Genomic DNA, 24,532 nt, shown 5'->3' on the forward strand with positions numbered 1-24,532 from the left:
CAGTCTGGCAAAAGTTAATACTAAACAAAGCTCAAAGGATATACAGGCAGACAAATATTGTAGCAAGTGCCCTCGATCACAGTACAAAAAACCTTAGTCAATGATTTCTTTTTCAGTTTTGATCATTATGAATAATATTTTACATAATTTAGTTTTTGGCAGTTTTAAAAACTGATACAGTATCAGGAAACATCTGGTGGTGCCCTCAAAAGACAGAAGTGTTGGTTGGACTGTTTATGCATGAGCCTTTTAACGTTCTTAAAGCTGATGAATGTAAACATGTTGTCGACCCAGATGAGACAGATAAGCCATACATTATGTACGACCAGGGTGATGTTGGGTTTCATGAGGAAACTGCCTAAAGGTGTAACAACATTGCAGTGATGCCATCTAGTGTACAATTGTGTAATTGCAACCAATGAGTCCAGTCCAAATTTTATTATGAGATGCCTTTATTGTGAAATTTGAGTCCAGTGACAGCAACACAGGCAACGGCTTTATCCCTCCCTCCCCATTTACAAACCTGAAGAGGAGGGGGTCTGCTGGTGGGACTAGCCGAGACCCGCTGAGAATGTTTTTTTTTTTTTTTTTTAAATTAAGAGAGGCTAGTGAAGACACATCCAGACAAACATGCATTCAGAAAAGTACTCCTGGTCCCAAATACAAGGAAAATTAATATCACTTTAAAAAAAAGATTTTTTTTTTTTTAAACCCTTGATCAGTCTACAATAGGCTCCAACATGATCCATTTAAACAAAAGACACTACAATTCATACAGGACAATGCATTAAATATGGGAATGGGTGCTTCATATCTTAAGTTTAATGGGGTTTGATTAATGCTATATTTAATGAGAACAGTCTTACTAAAAATGAGCTCTTCTAGGTAAAACTAAGACCTGCCATTTCTAAGAAGAATATATAAATCACAGTCAAAAGGGCAAGGGGGTGGGCGTTGAGTAAGAGAGCTCAGTCGTCCTCACTGCCGCTGCCAGAGCGATCCTGTAAACAACACACACATATGAACTTATTATATAAAAAGGCAGAGAGGAACAGTTTCAGATAGTAGTATGGCATTTGGATTTGATCAGAACTGCAAATATGCCCATTGGGAACAACTTTACAATCTATAAAAAATATAACTTAAATAAAATAATGAAATCCCCCTCACTGATTTTAAGTGATGTTAAAGTTTAGGATTAATTTGATATTTTTGTGTAAAATAAATGGGCACTTTCAGTTACTGACAAAGAATGAGTTAAATGCTTTACATCAGCAGAGTAGAATGTATGAGCTCACCTCCTCTTGCTCATCCTCGCTGTCGTCATCGCTCACCACAGGTTTGGCCCGAGACCCTCGGCTTTTCCTCTTTTGACCTTTGCCCCCTTTGTCACCTTTCTCTTTCCGGCTCAGTTTAATCTTCACCTTCACCGATCGAGCTGAGGGCACAAATGACACAATGTCATAAACCAAATACTGAACTTTTAAATCAGTATAAATGGCGAGTTGTGGTTCTCACATTCAGACTCTGAGCCTTCATCCATCTCCTCCTCCTCTTCCTCACTGTCTTCTCCTTCACTCTCCTCCTCCTTCTCGATCTTCTGCCTCACACTGGTGAACACAGACTGCAGCACAATGGAGTCCTCGTAGATCTGAAAAAGATTGCAGAGACAAAGTTCTTTAGATTATTTTCAGGATCTAAACACAGAAACATGATGATAGGGCAGATTACTAACCAGAGAGCCCTCCAGGTTAAATGTTTGTGCATTTTGACACAGCAGCATTACATCCTTCTCCAGGTCGTTGAGGCCGCGATATTTGTGACTACGGATCCTCTCCTAGAGAATAACAATAGATTTGACTTGAGTTACTGTAATTTAAACAACCCAGTGAACAAGTTGACTTCATGATTGTTGAAACTGAGAAGGTGTTGATTACCCATAGACATCGCCTTGAGTTGAATTAATGCACTAATGTTATGCCAAAAGGGTTGTATACCATTATACTATCAATTATATTATCCACTTCAATTATGACACAATGTCTTCTCAAAAATAAAACCAACTTATGCATAAACAGTGTTATTTCAAAAGACTAACATTTCTATTGCCTTTCTTTTTAAATAAAAACATTGCAATTGTTTGAATGTATGTGTACCTTAATCTTTCTGAAGTCCACAGGTTTGCGTATGAGCTCATAGTACTCGGGGAGTTCCTTTCGAGAGGGAAGCTGGATGAAGACCTCACTTAGCTGTCGGCCATTACTGCAAGCATAATTAACACTAAGTTAAATACATGAAGGGCTAAGCAGTTTTTTGCCATCAGTTACTATACTGATTTTGACTATTTTGTCAAAACCCATGTAAGGCTTGGATCAACTTGTTTTTGTACAAAAGTACCAGACACAACAAGTTAGGACCGTGTAAAATCGACATGGGGCTATTCAAGTCAATCCTAAAACAGTAAACAGCATATGGATTGCGATTTTTTAGTTTATGTATTTTTTTCTGTGCTAAAAAGGGACGACATTGTCCATGTTACTTAACCTTCAGCTTCAAAGTCATGTTTGTTTTTACTGAGAGCAAAAATCTATTTGAAAATTGTGATTGAGAAATACTTAGATTATTTATTCTACTCACCCATCCTTATACTTGATCACAGCGTCCACAATCTTCTTCATCTTCTTTGTGAGAGAGGGTGGGTTAGGGGACAGTTTCTCAGCTGGAGGGCGGCCACGTTTCTTGGCCTTCTTGCCATCGTCATCCTTGTCCCTCCCCCGGCCAGAGCTGCTGGGGGTGGACATGCAGTCATCCCGGTCCCTCTTGCGCTTCCTTGTGGTCTTTTTGTGACGCACCTCTTCTTCAAGGTCCTCCAGGTTGCCATCTTCTATGGCCTGTGGAGATGCATATACTTAGGGCTCATGTTCTTAAATCCTTTGCCTTTTAATCATAAAATGTTTTAACCCAGCAATTTAGTACTTCACATGACGCAATTAAGTACATGCATCCTTTTTCCAGGAATTGGTATTTTACAACATACACATTAGAAAATAATCAATTTGGTCTTCCTTTTCATTGTAGTTCCTATAGTTGTACTGTACTTAAGAGCAGAATTACCTTAAGCCACTGTTTCTCAGTGAGCGAATCACTGTAGTCCACCTCCTTACGTTGGCGTGACCCTCGTCCAAACATCTTCTCCTCCTCCTCCTCACAGGTCAGCCTCTCCACCTCAGCATCGTCCTTCAGGATCCAGCTAGGCATGTCATCTTCCTCCATCAGACGAGGCTTCCTCTTAGGGTTACGTGCATCCTCACGCCGCCGATCCAGGTCCATACGCTGAAAAAAAGGAGGAACAAGTTACAAACAGCTCTCATGGGAATGTTTAACATGTTATACAACTATTGAATTATTAAAAGCAAAAATGAAGGACAAACAGGGAACACCACCTGATGCAACTGTGTCCGAGTATAGACTTAATATCGGCCAAAAATGAATTTATTTCAATTTATATTTCACTTACCATGAATTGTTCAAATTCCTCTTCGCTTCTGGCAATCATCTGATTGACTGTCTCATCATCAGGAACTTCATCCTCCTCCTGCAAAGAAGGAAAGAAATTATTAGGCTCAACATTTGTGACTGTTTTTGATGTTTTCCATGAAAATTATATTACTCTCCAAAAAAAAAAAGAAATGAGCCCTGACCTCATCCTGCTCTTCATGCTCTAAAATGGCCTGTAGAAAAGCTCTCCTCTCACACCCAGAAGACTTCTGGTCGAACATGCCAGCCTGGATGACTTTCTGGTCCACATTCAGCTTGTACTTGGCAGCTGCCAGAATCTTCTCCTCTACACTGTTGACTGTGCACAGTCGAAGCACTCGCACTTCATTCTGCTGACCAATACGATGTGCTCTGTCCTGGGCCTGCAAATCCTGGGCAACACAAGCAGGAAAGAAAGAAATGTATGAGCGTGGTGGGTGCATTATGGTTTCTTTCGAAATGCTGCTTCTGTAGGCTGACCTGGTGAGGGTTCCAGTCACTGTCGAAGATTATGACAGTGTCAGCAGACTGTAGGTTGAGCCCCAGACCTCCTGCTCTGGTACTGAGCAAAAACACAAAGTACTCAGAGGCTGGGTCATTGAAGGATTTCAGCAGCAGCCCACGGTCCTCCGCCTTAGTCGTTCCTAAAATAGAAACACCAATTAGAAATGTCAATGGTTATTGCTTGAGGATTATTTGCTAAATTGGTAACGCTGTCCACAATCAAATGAAGAAAATGTAGAGAATGCATATCCCAAGTTTTATTAATGGTACAGAGAAGTGAGTTACCATCCAAGCGCAGGTACTTGAAGTTGCGGAAGGCAAAGTAATCCTCCATGATGTTCATGAGGGATGTCATCTGACAGAAAAGCAGCACTTTGTGGTTCGTGGCCCTGAGTTTGGGCAAGATCCTATCCAGCAGTTCAAACTTCCCAGAGGAGCGGTATAGTTCCGGTCTGTACACATCAACAATTTATTGATATTATAGCCATATTGTTTGCAGCAGCACTAAAATAAGCACTACTTCTTCAATATTCCACAGCCATACAATATTTGTATTTTATAAAACAACTTAATATTTAGATTTAATATAGTTTTGTATTTGTAATGTCTGGAGGAAGCAGCAATGCATGCAATATGTATATTGTCCATAGCGACTGGCCTCTTATTTTATATAATTGTGTCCAACACCCTGAAAAAGCTGGGAATATACGCAACAACATGCATGTAGTCCAATGACTGTAGATCAAAATACATCTTTACTTTATCCATAGAAAATACATATAGTAGTCATAGATACCCTGTTACAACTCCATTGGAGAAGCCAAGATGTTCAGAGAAGGATTCCTGTGAGACAAAAAATTTATAAATAATAGTATCCAAAGGAAAGTCAGTTTATGGAGTATGAAGTTTTGTTAAACGCATTCAATGTATGCACAAGTTTTGTGAAAACGTAATATTTCATATGTTGATCTATGTCTTTTATAAGTGTTATTATTGCTTATTGTATAATTTTAGTTTCTAAAATCAAGGTGATGTTAAAAATATAAAAGTGAAAAGTGTGATATACCTCAATGTGCTGGAACATGAAGGGGTGGTTACAAATCTTCCTCAACTGCATAATGGTGTTCATCAGAGTCTTCGTACCACCTTTACCCTGGAATCAAACATTTCAGACATTACATAAACAATATATTATCTGTGGCCTGCTGTGTAAATGTATTGCACATTGGCCATATACCTTCTTATCCTTCTCTGATCCATCTGTAAGCAGCACTCCCTTGGCCTGCATGTGCCTGTACAACACCCTCTGAAGAGCTGACATGTCGCACTTGATTACATACTCCACCTACACAAAAATTAAAATACAGGTAACACAGGTAAATCTATGACAAGCATTCAAGAGAAAAAATAATCTTATTAAGACTGATAAAATGGTAACATAAAGACCTTTTCAGGCAGCTGGGCCTCCACCTCTTTCTTGAGTCTTCTCAAGAGGAAAGGCCTGAGAACTTTGTGAAGACGACGGATGATCAGAATGGTCTCCTCTTCATTTAGATCCACCTAATGTGTGAGACCAATAATACGTCATGTACATAAAATATAAATAATTGTCCTAGAGCAGACTAAAAACTACAACTTTATCAGTATCAGAAATCCATTGGCAAAGACACAATGAACATATAATTCAGCATATCTGACTAAATTTATTGAGCCTAAGCAACTGACCTTCTCTCCAGTCATGGCGAAGGGAGCATTGAACCACTGCTCGAAGGTGCTGCAGCTCTTGAAGATTGTGGGCAGTAGGAAGTTGAGAAGGGCCCAGAGCTCGGGCAGCTTGTTCTGGAGAGGCGTTCCAGTCAGAAGCAGACGGCGAGGGGCCAGGTAGTGAGTGTTCAACACCTGAGTCAGTTTACAGTGGTGGTTCTTCATTCTATGGCCCTCATCCACAATCATGTACTTCCACCGAAGCTGAGGAGCAGCGAGGAGACAGTCACAAACTTGTCCAACAGGTGAGGCAGTACAGTTTATGAAGTATATCTCATTACCTTAGCTAGCACTTGTTTGTCTTTGATGATGTACTCGTATGTAGTGAGCAGCACATTAAACTTGCCACTGCGTAGAATGGGAACAAAGGCACGGCGAGCACCTGGAGAGCCCTGGAATTAAACAATCAAAAACAATTGTGATTCAACTGCATCTTCAGAAATGCTAAATGTGAAATGTTGATATAAATATTTGAACATCTCTTGGTTTTTCCCCATGTTGAACACATCTTACTTAATTAAACAGATATATTATTGACCTTGTAGGAAACTTTGACAACTGATGGCGCCCACTTATCAAACTCCAGCACCCAGTTTGATAGAGTTCTGAAAACACAAGACAAGCTTTAGACTGCGGCCTTCAACACAATCTTAGTGTAGCAAAAGGTTTTAGGTCCAGAACCATCAAACTTTAACATTGTCCCAGTTAAAGGCCTCTAAAGTCATTCACAAAAATTAGAACTTTAGAATTAGACTCAGATTTAGATATCAGATATTATCAGTATATCACGTTGGTACTCACGACAGAGGTACAATGACGAGGAAGGGTCCATTGATGCGCTTGTACTCCATGAGGTAAGTGACGAGTGCAATGGTCTGGATGGTCTTGCCCAGGCCCATTTCGTCGGCCAGGATGCCATTGAGGTTGTTGTTGTAAAGAGACACCAGCCACTCCAGACCTTTGATCTGCGTATACATTATCCAGGTTAGAATCCATCAAAAAGAAAAAAAAACACTTTTTGCCATGGCAGTAATAAAATATGAGAAGACAATGATGATTTACAAACATGACATTTCGGATAAACGAAAAGACATTATTAGCATTTTGGAAAGTGACTCTTAACTGAAGCCAAATGATGGCACAAACAAGTAAAATGTACTTCAAATGTAAATTGGAGCGGAAATAATTATTTTTTGGGAACAAGATTTCATAAACATATTTAGCAATATTTGGTCTAAACTGTAATTTAGGCCATTCACAATTATTCTGGAACATGGATTGCAATAGAAAGAAGACATACTTAAGAGAAGCAATTTAACATTAATTCTAAATGTGACTGATGTATATTAGCATATCTACAGTATGGGTCACTAATTGCATTTGTTAACAAGGTATAATTACCTCTTGCCTTTATATTTGTGATGAGAGTTTTTTTGCAAAAAAACCCCAAAACTACTATAAAACAAAAACAACCAAAAAAAAATTCCCACACCTCCCATTATTAGAAATCGAAATGCAAATCACTTTTGGTCTGTAGTCATTCTGAACTGATATTTCATTTGCATAATAACAGTTTAGTGGCTAGTACAGTTGGCTAGTTTGTTTACCTGGTATTGTTTGAGTGTCCCATTGACCATGAGAGACGACTGTTTCTCCACCTTCTCAGTGACAGCATGGGCCACAGCGTAGTATGACTGCAGCCCTTTGTTGAAAGACTGGCTGCCATACTCATCATCCACGTCCTGCTTGGCGTGCCTGGAGAAAACAAGAAGGAATCACTTGTCAGAAATGTACAGATGAGGCCTAATCACTTAAAAAGATATCGATAATATTACAGTACTAATAATGGTATGGCAGAGTCTAAATTTTGAGCAGCTTTAATCCACCTAGTTCATGTTTATGTCTGGGTTTGTCTTTGTCAAGTCATTTGGCTTGGCGATGTGAATTAGGCCTTGTAGTCAGGTTATATATCCTTTTAGAATATAATGTCTCACCAAAAATACCCTGGTATAGAAATGTCTAGAGGGCCGTTCACACCAAAGCATCAAAAAACGCCTTGACGCCTCTATTTGGATGCCTTTGCATTTGAGTTTAGACGCCCCAGACGCGCGTCTTTGACGCCGTGGACGAACGGGAGAAAAATACTTGACGCGCGTCCGTTGCCCTGGAAACAAGAGCCCGGTCCCGCTCTTTTCCCGAAACAATGTCAGACCAGACTGATAGAGTGTTTTTATGACATAAAACATCAGCGGAGATCGGGTCGACGACTGGGGCGTATATATATTTATACTCTGCTAATGACACTGGATCAGTCCTGGTCCAGGCGATCGGCTCGGTGATTGTGGCGTATATATTTATTCTCCGCTCATGTTTGTGGCTCTCGCTCTGGTTCTCGGGTCTATCTTCCTGATAATAACGTCGCTGCGTCACTGGATACTCGTCCCTGATTGGTTGACGCGGCGCGTCTGACACGAAAAGTTCAGCATTTTCAACTTCTGGACGCGCGTCTAGAGCGCAGATTTGCGCCTCGTTGATGCCGAACATGCACCGCAAAAACGCAGGACGCTCTAGTCGCGTCTCCACATAGACTTTACATAGAAACTGGACGCTTTGACGTGAATGGTGAAAGTGTGTGAAAGTTTAAATAAATTGTACCCTGATACCAAATAACTGTTCACACCTACTAATTAGTGTTTTTAACCAGAGACATTTCATCCTTCACCCACATTTCCATCCTCTAAAGTGGTTAACATAGCATAAAAAAAAATATATATATATATACAGAAACATACTCAATGATGTGTCGAACATCAACTTCAGACACGTCTTCACTGTCTGGGTCTGGGATCTTCTTTTTCTCCTCTGATGGAGCTGTAGAGGTATGAGGCTCCTCTTCATCCTCCTAACACAAACAAAGGCAAGTTCAGACAAATACAAAATACAAGGAAGTGGGGATGAGGTCCATTCAAAACATACCTCTTCTTCCTCTTCCTCTGACCCACTGTCTTCACTGTCTGATCGAGGAGCTACTTCATATCTGGAAAAAAAAAGGATACAGTATTTGACAAAACATTCACCAATTAATTTGTTTTTCTAAATGCTAGCTGTACATGTGGTCCTCTAAAGGATAATGAATGTGCGCTGATGGAAAATAAAATGCAAATCATGTAGCAAATATTGTAGTTTGATACAATAAGAGGGGTAGGTTTGCTTTATAAATACAAAAAGACTACAGACCCTGGGTTCATCTCGAGCCATGTCTCCAGCTGACCAGACTTGGGAGCATCCACCCCAGTCAGAATCTTTCCACTGTCCACATGAATCACCTTCACAGGGAGGTCACTCATCTGGCTGGTCTCATCCAAAGGCTACAAGACAAAAACAAAAAACAAGTCAGTCCAATACAATACAATTTATTTATTTTAGTTAGGTTAAATTTAATAATTTTGACACCTCTCCATCAGGTCCCAAAGCAGCAGTGCCCCCTTCCGTAGCTTCAGGCTTCTGCAAATAGAAACAAAATGTAAAAACCTCAACATCACATGTAAAAATGTTCTGAAATAAGTCTCATACCTTCTTTTTCTTCTTCTTTTTCTTTTCTTTAAGTGCTTGTGCAGCCTTGTGAGCTCGCACCAGCTCTGTGAGGTTTGCCACATACTCGTCTGTTTGCTGCAGCAAGTACGCCAAGCGCTTGTCTTTCTTCTGGTCGATAAGTTTACGGTAGCCTTCTTCATCTTCAGCCTGGGGACATTAAACACTTGTGATAAAGAAACACTCAGGAGCTAAAAGCCAAGAGTTTCCACATTAGATGATGACGTACCATCAGCCTCCGCATTCTCTCCTTTTCAATGCGCTCATTCTCTTTTTTCTGCTCGCGTTCAGTGTTGGCATGGTAGGTAGCAACAGCTTTTGTGGCCTTCTGGATCTTGGCAGTGATGGAACGATGGTACTCCTTGAAGTCCTTGGCATGTTGAAGGATGCTATTGAGGTATTCCTATCGGCAGGTTATGTAAAAATAAGTTTAAATCCAGTTCAAACTCAGTACTGAATAAAGTAGGATTTTCACATACTTGGTGCTTCTGTCTGCGTTTACGCTCTTGTTCAATTTTCTGCTGTTTTTCCAGCTTCTCCGTGATCCGAGCCTCACGCAAAGATTGGCGTTTGCTGCGTTTGTAAGCCTTGGCATTGAGGGCAGTTTCCAAAGAGGTGTCCCGGCGCATGCAAACCACCACTTCTTGCCTCAACTGTTGAAAGAAATTAATTTACATATGAATATAACCGTTCTTAAGAGAATAATGTTATTATATATATTTTTTGTACCTGTCTCTGGAAATTGAGCAGTCTGAGGGCCTTAAGTTCTATGGTGGCTTTAGTGCGGAGGTCTCCAGCCAGGGACCCAGGCAGGTTCTCCAGCTCCTGGATACGATGAGCTATTCTTGCCTGAAGCCTGAGAAAACAAAGCAGTAATGTTCAGACATAGGTCATCATGAATTACTTGTATTGTTTAGTGGCCTTTACATGTGCTTCTTTCAGTATGCCTTTGCTTGGTATTTCATGGTTTGTCAGAACAGATGTTGTGAAAGATGAACACTGTGCTTAGCCTGGTTAACAAAGTGACTACAATGCTGCACAACTAAGAGGTATAGTAAGCACAGCTCAGCACTTAACCTGGGCTACTGTTTAATAATAAAAAATAAAAAAAATTATATAAATATATATATATATATATATAGATACGTTTCTTAAAAATCTTGAATGCTTGCACAATAATCAGTTTCTCCATCCTTTCCACCCTATATCAACTGAATGTCAATCCAATTTCCATTCTGTGCCCGTCTCAGTATCATCATATGATCAAATACTTGATAATAATGAATTTTCCTCACCTGTATTCCCGCTCTTGAAGAATCTCAACTGGGTCCAGCCCGCGAGGCTTCTGGATGGGGGTGATACGGCTCTGCTTCATCATCATGGGAGGAGGCTGGGCAGGCTGGCCGGGGGACTGGGTCTGTGGAGGTATTACCGGAGAGGCGGCTGGAGGCACTGAAGGTGGAGCAGGAGAGGGTCTGCCTGTGGGCTGGGGAGGAATCATCTTTTGAGGGCCGCTAGAAGGAGCAGCAGCATTCACCATGGGCCCTACAAATACAAACACAAAGAGTTTAGGGTATTTAAAGTCAGAAAATCAGACACAAAATAAGAAAAATACCTTCAGGCCATGATTTAGGAGGTCCATTGGTTGGCTGACCTGGCATACCCGGAGGTACTCCAGCAGGTCCAGGGGGAGCCATATTGGGCCCAACCATACCTGAAGATGGAAATGAGCACATAACATGAAACTGTATGCAGAAAGGGGTAGCTGAATAAAGGTGTTCCTTAAAAAACAAAACAAAATACAAACAAACAAAAAAATATATTGTGTGTGTGGCCATAGTGTGGTTGGCTTGGTGGCTTACCGTGTGGTCGGTTATAGTTTCCCTGAGGCTGTGCAGGCCCTGCTCCTGGTGTCCCACCAGGCACAGCAGACGTGGGCATGTTAGGCATGGGTCTCTTGCCCTGCACTGCCATTTGCAGGTGCTCTGGGAGAGGTTGGCTGCGCGCTAACATCTTGTATGCCATGATTTGAGCCCTGAGTTGGTGCAGTTGGTTCTGGTTGAAGGGTGTAGGCCCCCCTGCACCGCCCTGTCCTGCACCAGGTCCAGCAGGACCCGCTGGACCGGTGGGAGCGCTGCGGTTGGCCTGAGCCATTGCCTGGCTGGGGTCCCCATTTGTCTCCATGGGACCAGCCCCAGGGCCAGAGGGAGCACCGGGCATCATAGGCCCAGAAGGTGGGCCATTAGCTGGGACAGGGCTGGGGGCATGCTCTGAGCCACCCAGTGGTGAGGGGTAACCTGCAAAGGGAACACATCTACAGTCAGTATGTTCAGCATAATCCACAGGCAAACTTGTGTATGGTACACAGAGCAGAAAGTGTTGCTTCCCCAAAAGCTGAGCTACATAAACTGTCACTATACTGGTGTCCTGACTCGACTCTCATCTCACAAATGAACAATGCCAAAGCAGAGAAACTGGTCTGATGGGTTTGTTCCCAGGTGAGAGCTTTTCTTTGAACAGAAAGACAGTAAAAAGCAATAGAGTTTCAGACTTTGATTATAAGCACGTATTTTTAACCTACAATTTAGAATTAGGAAGTTGAGCAATGTTTAGCTAATATCTGTTTCCTTGTGCACTTTGTAATCACCATTATTCTTCTATCTTTATGTTAATGATCATGGCCCAATGGTCTTCTTGACATATTCACTGTATTTATTAGTCATTTTTATTGTTGCTTAAACCCATACAATACTGCACTGTAAAATCTGTTAAAAAATCTGCCCTCCTAGAGACAGAATTACCCTCTCTAAACACTCTGATACCTGCAGCAGATTACTATAAGTTAATGCATGTTTACTGCATCTGTCACTATCAAATAAACAATAAATAAATACATGCACTGAATCACAATTGCATGTATAATAGACATCTTTCTGCAAACCATTCAGCTCATTTCATGCCTAGTATATAACTCAAATATCAAACCTTACCCTGGGAATGTTGGTCCATGGGGCTTGGTGGAGGTCCCATACCAGGATGTGCACCTGGTCTCATCCCCATGCCTTTCATCTGATTATAGCGGGGATCATCAGACATCCCCTTGTCATGCATGGGCTCCATGGGCTGAAAAATATTTATGTACATGATTTTAATCATAAGAAACTCAGAATAAAATCTGTAAATAAAGCTGGAAAACCTCAAATGTGTCCCAATAATTACTCCTTGTGTGAGAAGTTTTAATTGTAATATGAAATTAAAGTGAATCTATGATTTCACAGGACATTTTCATCAAACAATATTTTATCACAATATTTTTTCTCCCAGTTATAACAAGAACGCAGATTTTCACATTATTCTATCTAAAAAGTGAAATATAATTACATACCTTGTGCATCTGGTGCATGTTTTCCTGAGGATATCCTGTGGGTCCCTGAGAGGGGTGTGGAGGTCCCGGACTGGGTCCCATCATGCTGTGGGCTGAACCTGGAGACGGGCCTCCCGGAGAGGGCCCTGGGCCCGGGGAGGGACCGGGCCGAGGGGTCCCTCCCATAGGGGGGTCCGGAGTGGACATGTCTCAGGAGAGAATCTGGGAATGTACGGGACAACCAAGGTCCACTGGAAGAGAGATTTGAGACAGCGATTTAGCAAAATGAATTTGCCTTTTGGAAAAGAGGTCTCCATGGTTGCGGTTTTGTAACATCCCAGCATCTTTACCATGACCCTGCTGTGTTTGCGATGGGTTCAAGTAATATGTCTACTGATATTAAGCATATTTGAATTATAGACTTCATCACTAATGTAAAACAAAAGCAATTTCTAACCCCCTTGAAAAAGCCCCATATATGATTCACACAAACATATCTAATCTGCAAGTACTAAGAGACAGAAGCAAAATTGTTTTATAGAGCAGCATTTCCAAGATTAAATGCAAGACATCAGACTATTACATTGGCAAAGAAAAAAAAACAGCATTTCCTAAAAGTATCAATTTCGAGCAATCACAGGCGCATACTCTGGCCACTGTCAGTGGGCCTGCCCACACAGAAACCTCCAAATGTTGTCGGATAACAACCCGGCTGAAGCTAAACAGTGATTTCTGCACTTTTAAAGTTGAAAGTTGTATTATTCAAGTAAAAGTTGTTCAAAGTAGTTTTAGTTGGGTTATCTTAGCCGTGAAAATAGACTGAATATCTTAGCGTGCCGTTAAAGCAAAAGCCTACATTTCCAGTCACACAGCCTGATCTCCAACTAGTTGGGAAGTGATCTTCCATTAAGAACAGGTTGTTTCTCATCTGTGTTTGAGACAGAATTACAAAATGCAGACAAAGTGTCCAAGACTACCTCTGCAATAACACAACAACAACACAAGCCACTGTTGACTGGGTTAGCATGCTAGCTGCTAGCTTAGCCGACCATGCTCTTTGAGGCCAATTAGTCAGATCAGACAGATGAGGAAATATCTTCAGAGAAGTGTAAAATGTTGAGCACATTCATGTGTGGAGTTGATTGATCCACCGCGCCTTCCGTACACTTGGCCAGCGCTCCGCTCTGAGCACATTTCCAAAAACTATTTTCATTCATTGCCTGAGCCGCGCCACGGCAGCGCCGCTCAATGTCGCTCTCAGCTTTTCACAAACGAAACAAAAGCGGTCAATATTCTCCGAAAGACAAAGGCATACTCATAAAAACAAGTGCCTGCCGCCCCAAAAGGCCTACAAGTAAAGTTTACTCACCCAAGTGCCCGAATGTGATGTTTGAAAACTCGCCGGTCGCAGTGTCTCAAGATTTTCCTCCCAACCAGAAACAAAGAGGAGCCAGCCGAGCCCGAGCTGCCCGTGGTTTCCCTGCTCTCCCCCACAGGCCTCCGCGCTCCGCAGCGCCCCCTACAGTATCGCGCAGATAGGGCAGTGGGGGAGGGGAGACACAACATCATGAGACAATCGACAGGCTGGGCGAGAAATCAGATGCTTTTCGGATTTCAGGGACAATTTATGAAACAAAGTTTTTAAATTGCTAGGCTAAATTTAAATTTTTAATAATCCGTGCTGCCATGAAATCTTGCTGTCCGTCTGCAATTCCCAAAGAGATTGCAACCTGAAGTCTTACATTTTAGAGCTTGTTGGTGCTACTTAGGCATTAATATTAGAAAATAGTGTACCAGTCTTTATTGTGGCTTGAAATAGCACATTATTTCTTAAAGAATTGGAGGCTTATAGTTCAAAGCAAAGCAAAATCTTCATGTGGGTCAACAGAAACCTTTAACATTTGAACTTTCAAAACGCCCATCTCATAATTCTGGACATAGGCCTATGCCATAAAAGCTCAAACCTTGGAATTTGGTCTTTTTTTTTTTTTTAATCAAATAGACAATGGACAGCTGTGTAAATTTAACTCTAATTTATCAAGCTATTTAAGACTGCCATATTATCAATTATGATTTAAAAAAAATATTAAGAACTAACTGTACTTACTTACCTTGTTTGGTAGGCCTATGTGCTAATTGGCTGTGTAAATAAGGATGACATGATTATCTTCTTAAGACCTCAAATCCTTGCCACTGTCCCTTGTCCAATTGGGTTCAAGCAGCATGCAAATGCAGACAACAACAGAAAAGAACAGGAATAGGGTACAGGGATGACTCTCTACAGCTTTAGCATGCATGTTTGGAGGTACCAAGTGACAGGACTCATGATTTCTCTGGGGATCACATTTCTTACATTTTTTATAGGCACTCATCTCTTACAGGTGACTGACTTATGACACAATGTCTGCAGTTTAGAGTTACCCTACTGGAGTCTTGTATTTTAAGAAATTGGCTTTAAGGGGCATATTTTCACATCAATATGGAGTAGGCCTATTTCAAACTAGGATAAGTATAGCGATATTTTTGACAGTAACCTACAATGTCAGTTTTGCAGGTTGATATTCCATGTCTTTGGTTACAGTGTTGTTGTGTAGCTGTCGCAGTTTGAAGATACCAGAGAGGTCTGTGTTTGAACACTTACCCTATACCCACCCTATACCCTAACTCATCTCATATAATATAACTCATCTAATACTTTTAAATATGTGGTTTTAATCACCAATAACAACATAGGAAACTCAGTTACTGAATTATCACTTTATGATTTAAAAAAAAAACATACAACAAATCTTGTCTGAAATGTGGCAAAGGAGAAATTCAATTTGTCAACTGGACAAAGGTTTATTTGGTCGAATACATTTCACAGCTCATCCAAGCTGCTTCTTCAGTTCCAAATAAACTTTTGTTTAAAAGGTCTAAAAACTGTGAATTGTGTGAATGAAACCAGGGGACTGTAATATGTAATATGGCAGCATGTCCTTTAGGACATTCCAAGGTCATCAAAACATGAAAATGTTATTCAGGAATACACTGTTGCAGTGTAGTTAAATTAAATTAAGTTTGACATGGGTACTTTAACAGTGGACAGGTGTTCACTGTTGTTGTGATAATTTGCGCTTAAAATCTAAACCAAGGATTATCTCAAACAAGTACTCTTACTTACCAATGCATGCAAATAGTCTCCATTACCAATGCATAGACGGGATTCCACAAAGCATTACTGCAAACTTGATTACTTTAGATAATAATATCCACATAAGACACAATTAAAACAGGGAAGCAAATCTAACATATAATAATACAAGTGCACGATGTTCTTTTCCCACAAACCCTTTATTAAACAAAAAAAAATGACATCAGTTGATTTCTAGTCAGAACAGATTCATTAAATTCACTTTAAAATAATAATTCAGCAGAGAATAAATCATTTTGAGGTCTCAGGTACCTGCCTCATATTGTGCTCCAGAGTTTGCCTGGAGTCAGTCACATGTTTACAGAAATCCCGTTTTCTAATCCATTCACACAGATTAAGCTCATGTGAGGGCACATCGTGTCACATGACTGCAGTGTGCATCCTGGACTGTAGCAGGTTTTACATGAACCATTATTAAATTATAGTTATATGTTTGTATATGGGCTCACACCCACCTGACCTGTAGTGTTGTTCTGCTACTATAAATTAAATAAGCCCCTTATAAAACAATAAATAGAAATAGAAAAAATCTTTAAAACATGGTAGTGTACATAGAGTTAGAGTAGAACAAATTCGTCCATGCTGCTGGTGGTGGGCATTCTCTTCCTCGAGCTCTTCCTCTGGATGTAAGTGAGGTTAGTGGACATGCTGCCAGTTTCCTCCTGTGGACCAGGGCCCTCCTCGAAAATGAACATGGGATATGTGTCAGTGGATGTGAGCAGAGCCTGTGGAAGTACAGATTATGAATACATGTACTGACAGTTAAAAAGGGCTTTTTAACCTAAAACGTTTGAAGCATTGTCTTTCCTAAATTAGACTATGAATGTATTTGAGAAATAAATATTGTTCCTTGATTCATAGTATTTGCTCTTGATTTGTTCTTCAGTTGAAATGTGTCAATGTACAACCAACTGTCCAACTCTAGTAGCTTACCTCAGTGACATCTTTGCAGAGTGTTTCAAAGTCATTCTGATCTTTGGCATAGAATCCTATTGCACAGCTGGGGTCCATTTGAGAAAAGGGAATCTTCTTTGGGTGTTTACAGTGAAACGACTGAATACAAATTAATTATTATTATTATTATTATTCTTTACATTAAACAATTTTTGAACAGAAGCCTAAGGTGTTCACTTCATACCTCTAAGGGAAAGTTGCTCTTTCTCACATCCACGGTGGGCTGACAGTAGTGAGGGTCCAGATACAGCAAATAGTTATCTTTTAAATGAAAATGATTCAATTATTTGAGTTTACATTAGAGACATTGCATAAAATAAGCTAATACCTTGATAGCCAACAAAAAACAGCGAGTGCTTCGGCTTCCCCCCAATAATTCCAATGCAGCAGTGCAAACCGAGCAGTTTCTATTCATAAAAAGGTGTTTATTATTGTTATGTGGCTGGTTATACTACTATAATATCTACACAAAAGCATAAGGTCATAGAAAAAAAAATAAAAAATCAAGAAATAATATTTTTGCATACTTTAACACAGGAGATGTAGTTGGGGTTGAGTTCTTGTCCCCCAAGCCGTACAGGAACCAAGATGATGACAGATGTCCAGAAGGTGGCACTGTTGGAGCCAGGCCACTCACACAAACTGCTCACATCCTCTTTGTAGACTAACCAACACATTGGCAAAACATGAATTTGCATGGTGGAAATCTAGTACTCTTCATCTCTCTCAGTTGGCTTGTTAAAGATGTGTATGTGGTAGTGGTAAGGACATTACTAACCAGTGCAATCTTGTGCAACATACACAGAGAGTCTGGGAAGATCTGGGGATTTAGTCACAGCTTTCCTGAAACAGAAATTACCCTCTTAAAATACAAATATTACATGTGAAATAAGTATTACAGATGTACAGTACACCCACCTGAGTATATGTGCCACTATGGAGGGTCCATACCAGTCCCCTGCCTTCTTTCCTGAGCTCTTCCCCAGATCCACCAGTGTATGTATCCCGAATGGAGCAGACAGGAGGTCTGCAAACCAGGACACCACCCTCCTGTGAGTGACCTCCATGGGTCTGTCTAGCAGGGACCCCAGGCTCAACTGTCGACCCAGTTTACTGTTTCTGTGTCTCTGGTCTGAGCCAACTGAAGGGTGGCCATCCTGGAGGTCCATATCGTCTTTTACTGAGTGGAGGCTGGGAGTCCAAGACCAGTCTGCAATGATCAGATCTCAGTTGTAAAACAAAAACCCTAAAGATGGTGGTGGTTAAATACCCATACTTGCAATCTAAACTAGTATTGGATGATAATCTTCTGTATATTGTATTATTACTCATGTTTTGACCTGGAGGCAGCTTGTGTAACACTATTCCCTGAGCGAGCAGCATTTGTCCAGTCCTGAGCATACAGCCCCAGCCACTGTCAGTGGAAAGGCCACAGCCAGGGAGAGGAGGAAAGCCTCTTCTGTAGGTGAACCACAGCAAAGACAAGAACGAACAACGAAAGTGCTCCCTGTCACCTAGGACAAATAAACAACACACACACATATTACCAATGGCATGCTTTATCTAATTTATGAAAATTAAAGGAAAACTACTATTAATTATTCAAATTATGTAGCAGCCTACCACAATACTGAGAAATAACTTGCAAAGAATAAATATAAAAAAATAAAAATAATATTTACTTTTCTCATAGTCTCATAGTTGATCTACTTTATAGCACAGAAAAGGCAAATGTAACTTCAAACCTTTGTACTCATAAATGCATACAGATCACATGTAAAGCAAATACAACCCACTCCACAGGGACTTGTGTTCTTTATTTTCAGTCCTTTTTGAGGAACTAAACAATAGTCCGCTGTCTAACACTTTAAAAAAACACACACACAAAAAAACTTACCTGGATGTGTCAGCTCATATGTCTTCCCAAGCATAATCACTGGTGAACTTTTCTTGAATTTGGATTTCTGTTTGAGTGACCAAGGAGATACTAGGAGGGAAATAAGAGATTTTCAACATTTTTGCAACTAACAAAGGAACTAAAACTACAGCCAGAAAAAACATACAGACCATATTTGAGGCTGTTCCATGCTGAGAGCAATTTAGACTTGAGTTTCCTTCGGTCTGTCTCTGGCTCCTCTGTTTGGCCCACACTCAGGCTGGGAGGTGAGGCAGACTCTGAGGACAGGAACAGCCACTCGTCCATAAAGTCTTCTTCTGTCAAAGACTGGCCCTCACACTCTGCCGTGGACATACTGTTATCCATGTTTACAGCTTAAACACAGGATTCATGCTCACATATTGGCTGAGCTGAAAACCAATAGGAAGAACATTACTTTGCTTTGTTGGACTTCACATGTGACATAAGTTTGTCGATCTGTGTGACCAACTTCATTAATCACAGCAAAGCCTGAGACTGGGGAAACCATGTGATTTGGGTTTCAGTAAAGTGTGTGGCTAATACTGCATACACTGTGCCCTAAAAGAGAACAGATTTGCAATTAGGACAGAAAAAATGTACTGTTGCCCCATAAAGCCACAACTCCTCAGTCATCAATCACATGGAATAAGAAATTTCTGTATTAACAACTCAATTAACCATAGTCACAAGAATCTGCCCAGACATACCACAACATTAAGAACTAACAAAGGCTGAAAAGGCTGACACGCTTTATATTGAACTGAAAACTACAGTGATTAATTACTATGCCAGTCGTTTTAAGCAGATACACGCCTATTTCAAAACAAGAGAGCGAAGAAGCAACTTCTGGTTACCACGAGTTTCTTGTGTAGTTTGAGAAAGGTTGCTGTAACCTAAATAGCAAATTAGCAAATTCACTTTTACAAAAAAATTACTCATTTCCACTTAGACATTGTGCCTAACGATACTTTTATAATAATGTACTCTGTTCTCCAGTTAAACAGAGAAAGTCTCCTCTGAACTCGACATTTTGCTTGATTTTTCATGTTACCTTCATGGTCCCATCTTTCTTCCATCCTCCTCATACCGACGATCCGTTGTCTTGTGCTACATAATCTACATAGTAAGTCTTGTTTTTGTCTTTACCTGTAAAAATTAAATGGCAATTTATGCGGTCAGCTACACTTCCTGTTTGTCCTCGTCACGTGGAGACTCTATAATGATTGGTCACGAGGAACCAATGGGAGGAGACACACTCTGGACTCTGATGTGAAACCATGTACCATGTTTATGTAATTCATATATCTACTCTTTATATAGTCTACGTATTAAACCACTGGTCAATCATTACTCTTGGTACATTGATGTACAAATGAAACTTTAACTTCTTAGACTGTCTAATTTAACTTTATTTAACTTTATATAAATTTAACTTTAAGTTAATATAGCTATCTAGAGTTTGGATGAAACACAGGTGAGTGTAGTAAATATTTCAATTCAATTTTAGTAGAATGTATGTTTTATATTTTTAAAAGGAAAAATATATGCATACTGCCAGTGCTAACAGAAATAGTGTACCTGAAACACATCACTAAATGAAAACAAAATAAACCATGACAAATAAACCAGTTTGCAAAACTTAAATTTAAATTGTTTTATTTTGTCTCTTTGTGTGGCTTTTTTGCAATGTATTTTTCACAACAATGGCTAGCAATTAGGTACCAACAGAATGAAAAAGAGCAACAATATTCAGAGATAGTTGTTGATGTACAGAACACAGAGCAGACATGACATGGTACCTTTTAGCTTCAAGGAATAATAATCTTAACGGTAAACCAAATGGATTTGGTAATCCTCATATTTGAAAACATGACAAATCAAAATATGAATACAAAGATGTAAAATAATAAATAAAATGTTATAAATAAAACATAGAAATAGGCTAAATAGCACAAAATAAAGTGCAATTTTATCACATAACACAAAATCAGTCAGTGCACTAATGATGGTTTAAATATGTTTTAAACCATTACATTGGATACACTATGACATTTATGGAATATGTGTTCATCTTTTTTCTTTTTCTACCAGAATCAAAAGACTGAGATATTCACAAGAAGACATCTTTTACAATTGAAAATATTTGTCAATCTTTTGGTCTGATTTAGTCCACCAGGTGGCAGTCTTATACAACTCTGAGCCATCTATCCACAATTGTCTTTTATTTTCTAACATCTTAGACAATCACAAACTCACCACTAAACTGACAATCTAATCCAGGCTTTTTTCTTTTTTTTTTTTATTAATCTACAACTGACCAGGTTGGTGCTCAGTTTGGTAGAACCGGGCACTGTTGGATTGCATAATATTCTACATATTGTAAACAAAAATAGCACAATATCCCTAAATAAAACACTGGCACTTTTTTACACATAGCAATAAAAATTACATATATTTGAATGGATAGAAAAAGAGTGAGTGGTTACTTGTAGCCTATTTGTTGATAAGTGCTAGATTTTGTGGTACGTGGCGCACTTTCTGTATTTGAAATAACTCAAAAATCTGCAATAACATTTCTGCTATATATTCACACAAAAGGCTAAGGTATAAAACTGCACATATATCACCATGATGGATGTATGTTTGCTTGGATTATTGCAACCCTTTTCTTTCTCATTAACTGCTTCTCAAAGTCCCAAATGTAAACATAAAACCCGGGGACACCAAAATTGATAGGAAATTAGCATGGTGCCCCTGTGCAAGTTCATCTCATCTACCACAGAAATGCAGCCCTTTAAACAGATCCCAAACAAACGCCATTAGGAACGATTTGGTGTCTTGGTCCATGTCGGGGGTGATCTTAACTGTAAAGTGGACTCTGGGGAATTGAAAAACCCACACTAACATGGAAGAGGGAATTGTGGTATTATGACAGATTGAACTGACAAAAGCATGGTACTGGATTTGTCCATATGAAAACTGGTTTCTTTTTTCAACTTCTGCCAACTATTGTCACATGTTTATTTACTAACTAAAAAACTAAAAGTTTCTCAAAATGTCCTTCTTCAAGGTTTTCTTATTTCATAAGTAGGGAACGTTTTCTATAATTTAGAAATATTTTCAGTCAGGCTCTTAATATCATATTAATGACCTTTGATGCCAGATTGTTAAGATTTATGTTAAACGGCATATTTCACAAACAATGAACATTTGCTGTAATCTTCTCACAAAAATATCTGATGACAGAATCCAGTTTTCATACATTTTCTGTGGTGAAATGTCTTAAAATGTTCACAGTGTTAACTCCTTTAAGGTCCACTTTACCTTCCCTTTTCAGTATTATTCATGTACAATGTCAAACATGCATTAAGACATACGCGCATTACTATGCAACTATACACAATGTAGTGCTCAGGACATACACAGGCCTGTTTAATGATAGCCACAGGAGCTAATGCTGTTTGTTCACAACTTTATTTGAAAATCTTTTTGGTCTTTCAAGCATTTTCTTTTATTTTCAGATATTTTGTCCCTTTCAGTTAATTATGATATGTTGGTATGGCGCTACAGTAAAAGGCATTACATGGGAAAGTCTGTGGGAAAAGTCTTTGTCACTAGTGATGCTTGGCGCTTCGGCTGTTCGTTTTATCAGACTGGGCAGACTGACCACCTCTCCGCCCACCTCCGTTCTCAGATTTTCCTGCTGCATTTCCTTTCTTTTCTTCACTGATTTTGTCTTTGACTTTAACCCCTTCTTGTGACCCCCCTTTGATTGGCCCCAGTACAGTTTTGGCCACACTTGTGAGTTGAGTTACAAAGCTGTTTTTATCTCCAGGAGACATAGGCCTGGATTTGCTTGAGGATGGTGAGGGCGTACAAGAAGATGGAGACATTGGGTTTTCTTCTAGGGCCTCTAAGTGAGCTCTCTCGTCTTTACCTGTACGATAGCTACTGGCTGACTGCTTCTCAGATTTGTTCCTTGCTGAAGCATGTGTAATTCCAGCTTGAACCTGCGTTGGTGCTGGTGGTGCTTGTCCTTTCGATTTGGTAGTTAGACTTTTTTCTGTGCCTTCTGCCTTTTCTGATGTGTCTGAACTTTTGCGTGACTTGGCTGCAATGGGCTCTGCATTTTTCTGGGAGCTTGCCTTGTCAGACACAGGTGTAGTTTTTGTTTTATCTTCAACCTTGTCCTTAGCTTTACTACCACTGTCAGTTAGCACACTTTGAGGTTTGTTGTCTTGTTGCTTAGCCTTATTAGAATTTTCACCCAGTGCACTTAGCTGCTTACTATCTTGTTTAGCTTTAGATGATTGGTCTGTGGGCAGGCTCGGTTGCTTGCCATCCTGTTTTGCCTTAGCAGCATTTTCCACTGGTGTAATTTGTTGCTTACTGTCTTGTTGTTTGTTTTTATTTGCCTGGTCTGTGAGTGCATTTTGTTGTTTACCATCCTGCTGCTTACTTTTAGTCACGTGGTCTGTCTTGCTGTCTTCTGTCTTTTCACTAGCTCCACATTCTGCCTGCTTGCCATCTTGCTTTTTAGTTTTTGTCACGCTGTCTGCTTGCGCACTTTGCTGCCTGTCACTTTTTTCATTACTCTTTGAGACTGCTGACTCAGACTGTGAACTCTTAATGACTGTGCCTTTATCCACATTGCCAGATTTTGTTTCAGCTGCAGCTTCCAATGTTTTTTCTACATGTGTTGTAGATGTACTCCTCACAGTACTGGCATCTGCGTTGCAGGTTAGTGGCCCTTTAAGTTCAACCGCTTGAGTGTCTTTCTCTGTAGTTGTGAGTATAGATTCGCGACTCAGAGGAGATTCTTGTCGTCCCATTCTCCGTGAAGGTTTTAACCCTGTGATTTCTCCTCCCAGTGGTGGTGATGGGGATGATGAAGATGATGGCGAGGGAGGAGCAGGTCCATTTTCCCCTTCAATTTCTAGCAAACTCTGTAAGCTATGTTCACAGTGAAATGACTCCCTTCTGTAGTCACCATGGGTCACCTCCAAGCTGTGTTTGCGCAGGGAGACTCCACCAGTCAGAGGAGAAGGTGAGGATGAGGAGGAAGATGAAGATGGAAGGATAGGGGCCCCTAGCTTCTCTGCCGACTGCACCCTCTGCAGTAAAGGGGATCTGGGTGGTTCTGCGCTTTTGGGGCGAGGTCGCGACACCGGGGGAGAAGAGTGGAGTTTGGCAGGGAAGGTCTGAGTTGTATTGGAGCTGCCCACAGAGTGTCCAGAGAGCGGAGGAGGAGATGATGTGGTGGGGGAGGGGGTGTGGGCTAAGGGGGATAGGGGGATGTTGCCGGCAGACTTGCAGCGAGCTGAGCGGTACTGGCGATGCAGTTTGGGGGAGAGGCCATGCAGGGAGCTGGGCCTCATGTGGTGGGAGGTAGCGGGGGAGTTCGGGGTGCTGGAGGCCGGGGAGCTGCTCTGAGATGAGTTGCCTGAAGGAGAAACAGAAACAGTCTGTCAGCACCTGAGTCCTTAATCCACTTCCAAAAAAGGAAATGTCATATTTGACTTATGCACAGGAAATTTTTGTTTTGAGAAAAATTTAATTATAGAATCTGAATAATGTATATTGTTTTGCATGTAGTTCTTAATAGACAGTAAAGTTAGGATACTTACTAGACTTACTATAATAGACTAAAACAGACTTTATTGATCACAGAAGCTCCCACATTACAGTATAATAACAATGGGCAAAA

At 40.3% G+C, this 24,532-nt stretch overlaps 3 protein-coding genes across 6 annotated transcripts in view; all 3 read right to left on the reverse strand.

The window, feature by feature from the left end:
- Positions 1–434: 434 nt before the first annotated feature.
- On the reverse strand, positions 435–14,262 carry smarca4a (SWI/SNF related, matrix associated, actin dependent regulator of chromatin, subfamily a, member 4a). Its single transcript, XM_020937190.2, has 34 exons — positions 14,130–14,262; positions 12,782–13,011; positions 12,387–12,519; positions 11,259–11,693; positions 11,012–11,110; positions 10,692–10,941; positions 10,126–10,252; positions 9,876–10,049; positions 9,626–9,799; positions 9,379–9,546; positions 9,259–9,309; positions 9,043–9,173; positions 8,782–8,842; positions 8,598–8,707; positions 7,413–7,560; positions 6,607–6,770; positions 6,344–6,410; positions 6,087–6,197; positions 5,767–6,009; positions 5,488–5,601; positions 5,279–5,386; positions 5,108–5,194; positions 4,838–4,884; positions 4,327–4,493; positions 4,018–4,181; positions 3,702–3,929; positions 3,518–3,595; positions 3,115–3,333; positions 2,638–2,891; positions 2,157–2,262; positions 1,736–1,837; positions 1,519–1,651; positions 1,299–1,438; positions 435–1,001 (listed from the first exon to the last, which is right to left on the reverse strand). Exons 2-34 carry the CDS (start codon positions 12,965–12,967, stop codon positions 969–971), a joined length of 4,812 nt encoding a protein of 1,603 aa, XP_020792849.2. The 5' UTR covers positions 12,968–13,011; positions 14,130–14,262; the 3' UTR covers positions 435–968.
- A 1,812-nt stretch (positions 14,263–16,074) lies between these two features.
- Positions 16,075–20,035, reverse strand: LOC110171546 (cysteine protease atg4da-like). Of its 4 annotated transcripts, XM_020937275.2 has the most exons (12): positions 19,877–20,035; positions 19,295–19,383; positions 18,975–19,214; positions 18,805–18,894; positions 18,248–18,421; positions 17,826–18,117; positions 17,686–17,750; positions 17,435–17,571; positions 17,236–17,314; positions 17,092–17,168; positions 16,887–17,006; positions 16,075–16,678 (listed from the first exon to the last, which is right to left on the reverse strand). In XM_020937275.2, the coding sequence occupies exons 3-12, from the start codon at positions 19,168–19,170 to the stop codon at positions 16,511–16,513; spliced, it is 1,398 nt and encodes a 465-aa protein (XP_020792934.1). In that variant the 5' UTR covers positions 19,171–19,214; positions 19,295–19,383; positions 19,877–20,035; the 3' UTR covers positions 16,075–16,510. The 4 variants fall into 4 exon arrangements, with proteins under 4 accessions (XP_020792934.1, XP_020792941.1, XP_055008911.1 ...); XM_020937282.2 differs by lacking the exon at positions 19,295–19,383; XM_055152936.1 differs by having other exon boundaries at positions 18,975–19,383.
- A 460-nt stretch (positions 20,036–20,495) lies between these two features.
- LOC110171201 (microtubule-associated serine/threonine-protein kinase 1-like) overlaps positions 20,496–24,532 on the reverse strand; it is a 49,775-nt gene continuing 45,738 nt past the window's right edge. The window contains 1 exon segment of the mRNA XM_055152636.1: positions 20,496–24,268. Within this exon segment, the coding sequence (XP_055008611.1) occupies positions 22,440–24,268 (1,829 nt within the window). The 3' untranslated portion in view covers positions 20,496–22,439.

Source organism: Boleophthalmus pectinirostris, unplaced genomic scaffold, assembly GCF_026225935.1.
Source record: "Boleophthalmus pectinirostris isolate CB_2022bp ecotype Guang Dong unplaced genomic scaffold, ASM2622593v1 HiC_scaffold_17, whole genome shotgun sequence".
NCBI classification, from domain to species: domain Eukaryota; kingdom Metazoa; phylum Chordata; class Actinopteri; order Gobiiformes; family Gobiidae; genus Boleophthalmus; species Boleophthalmus pectinirostris.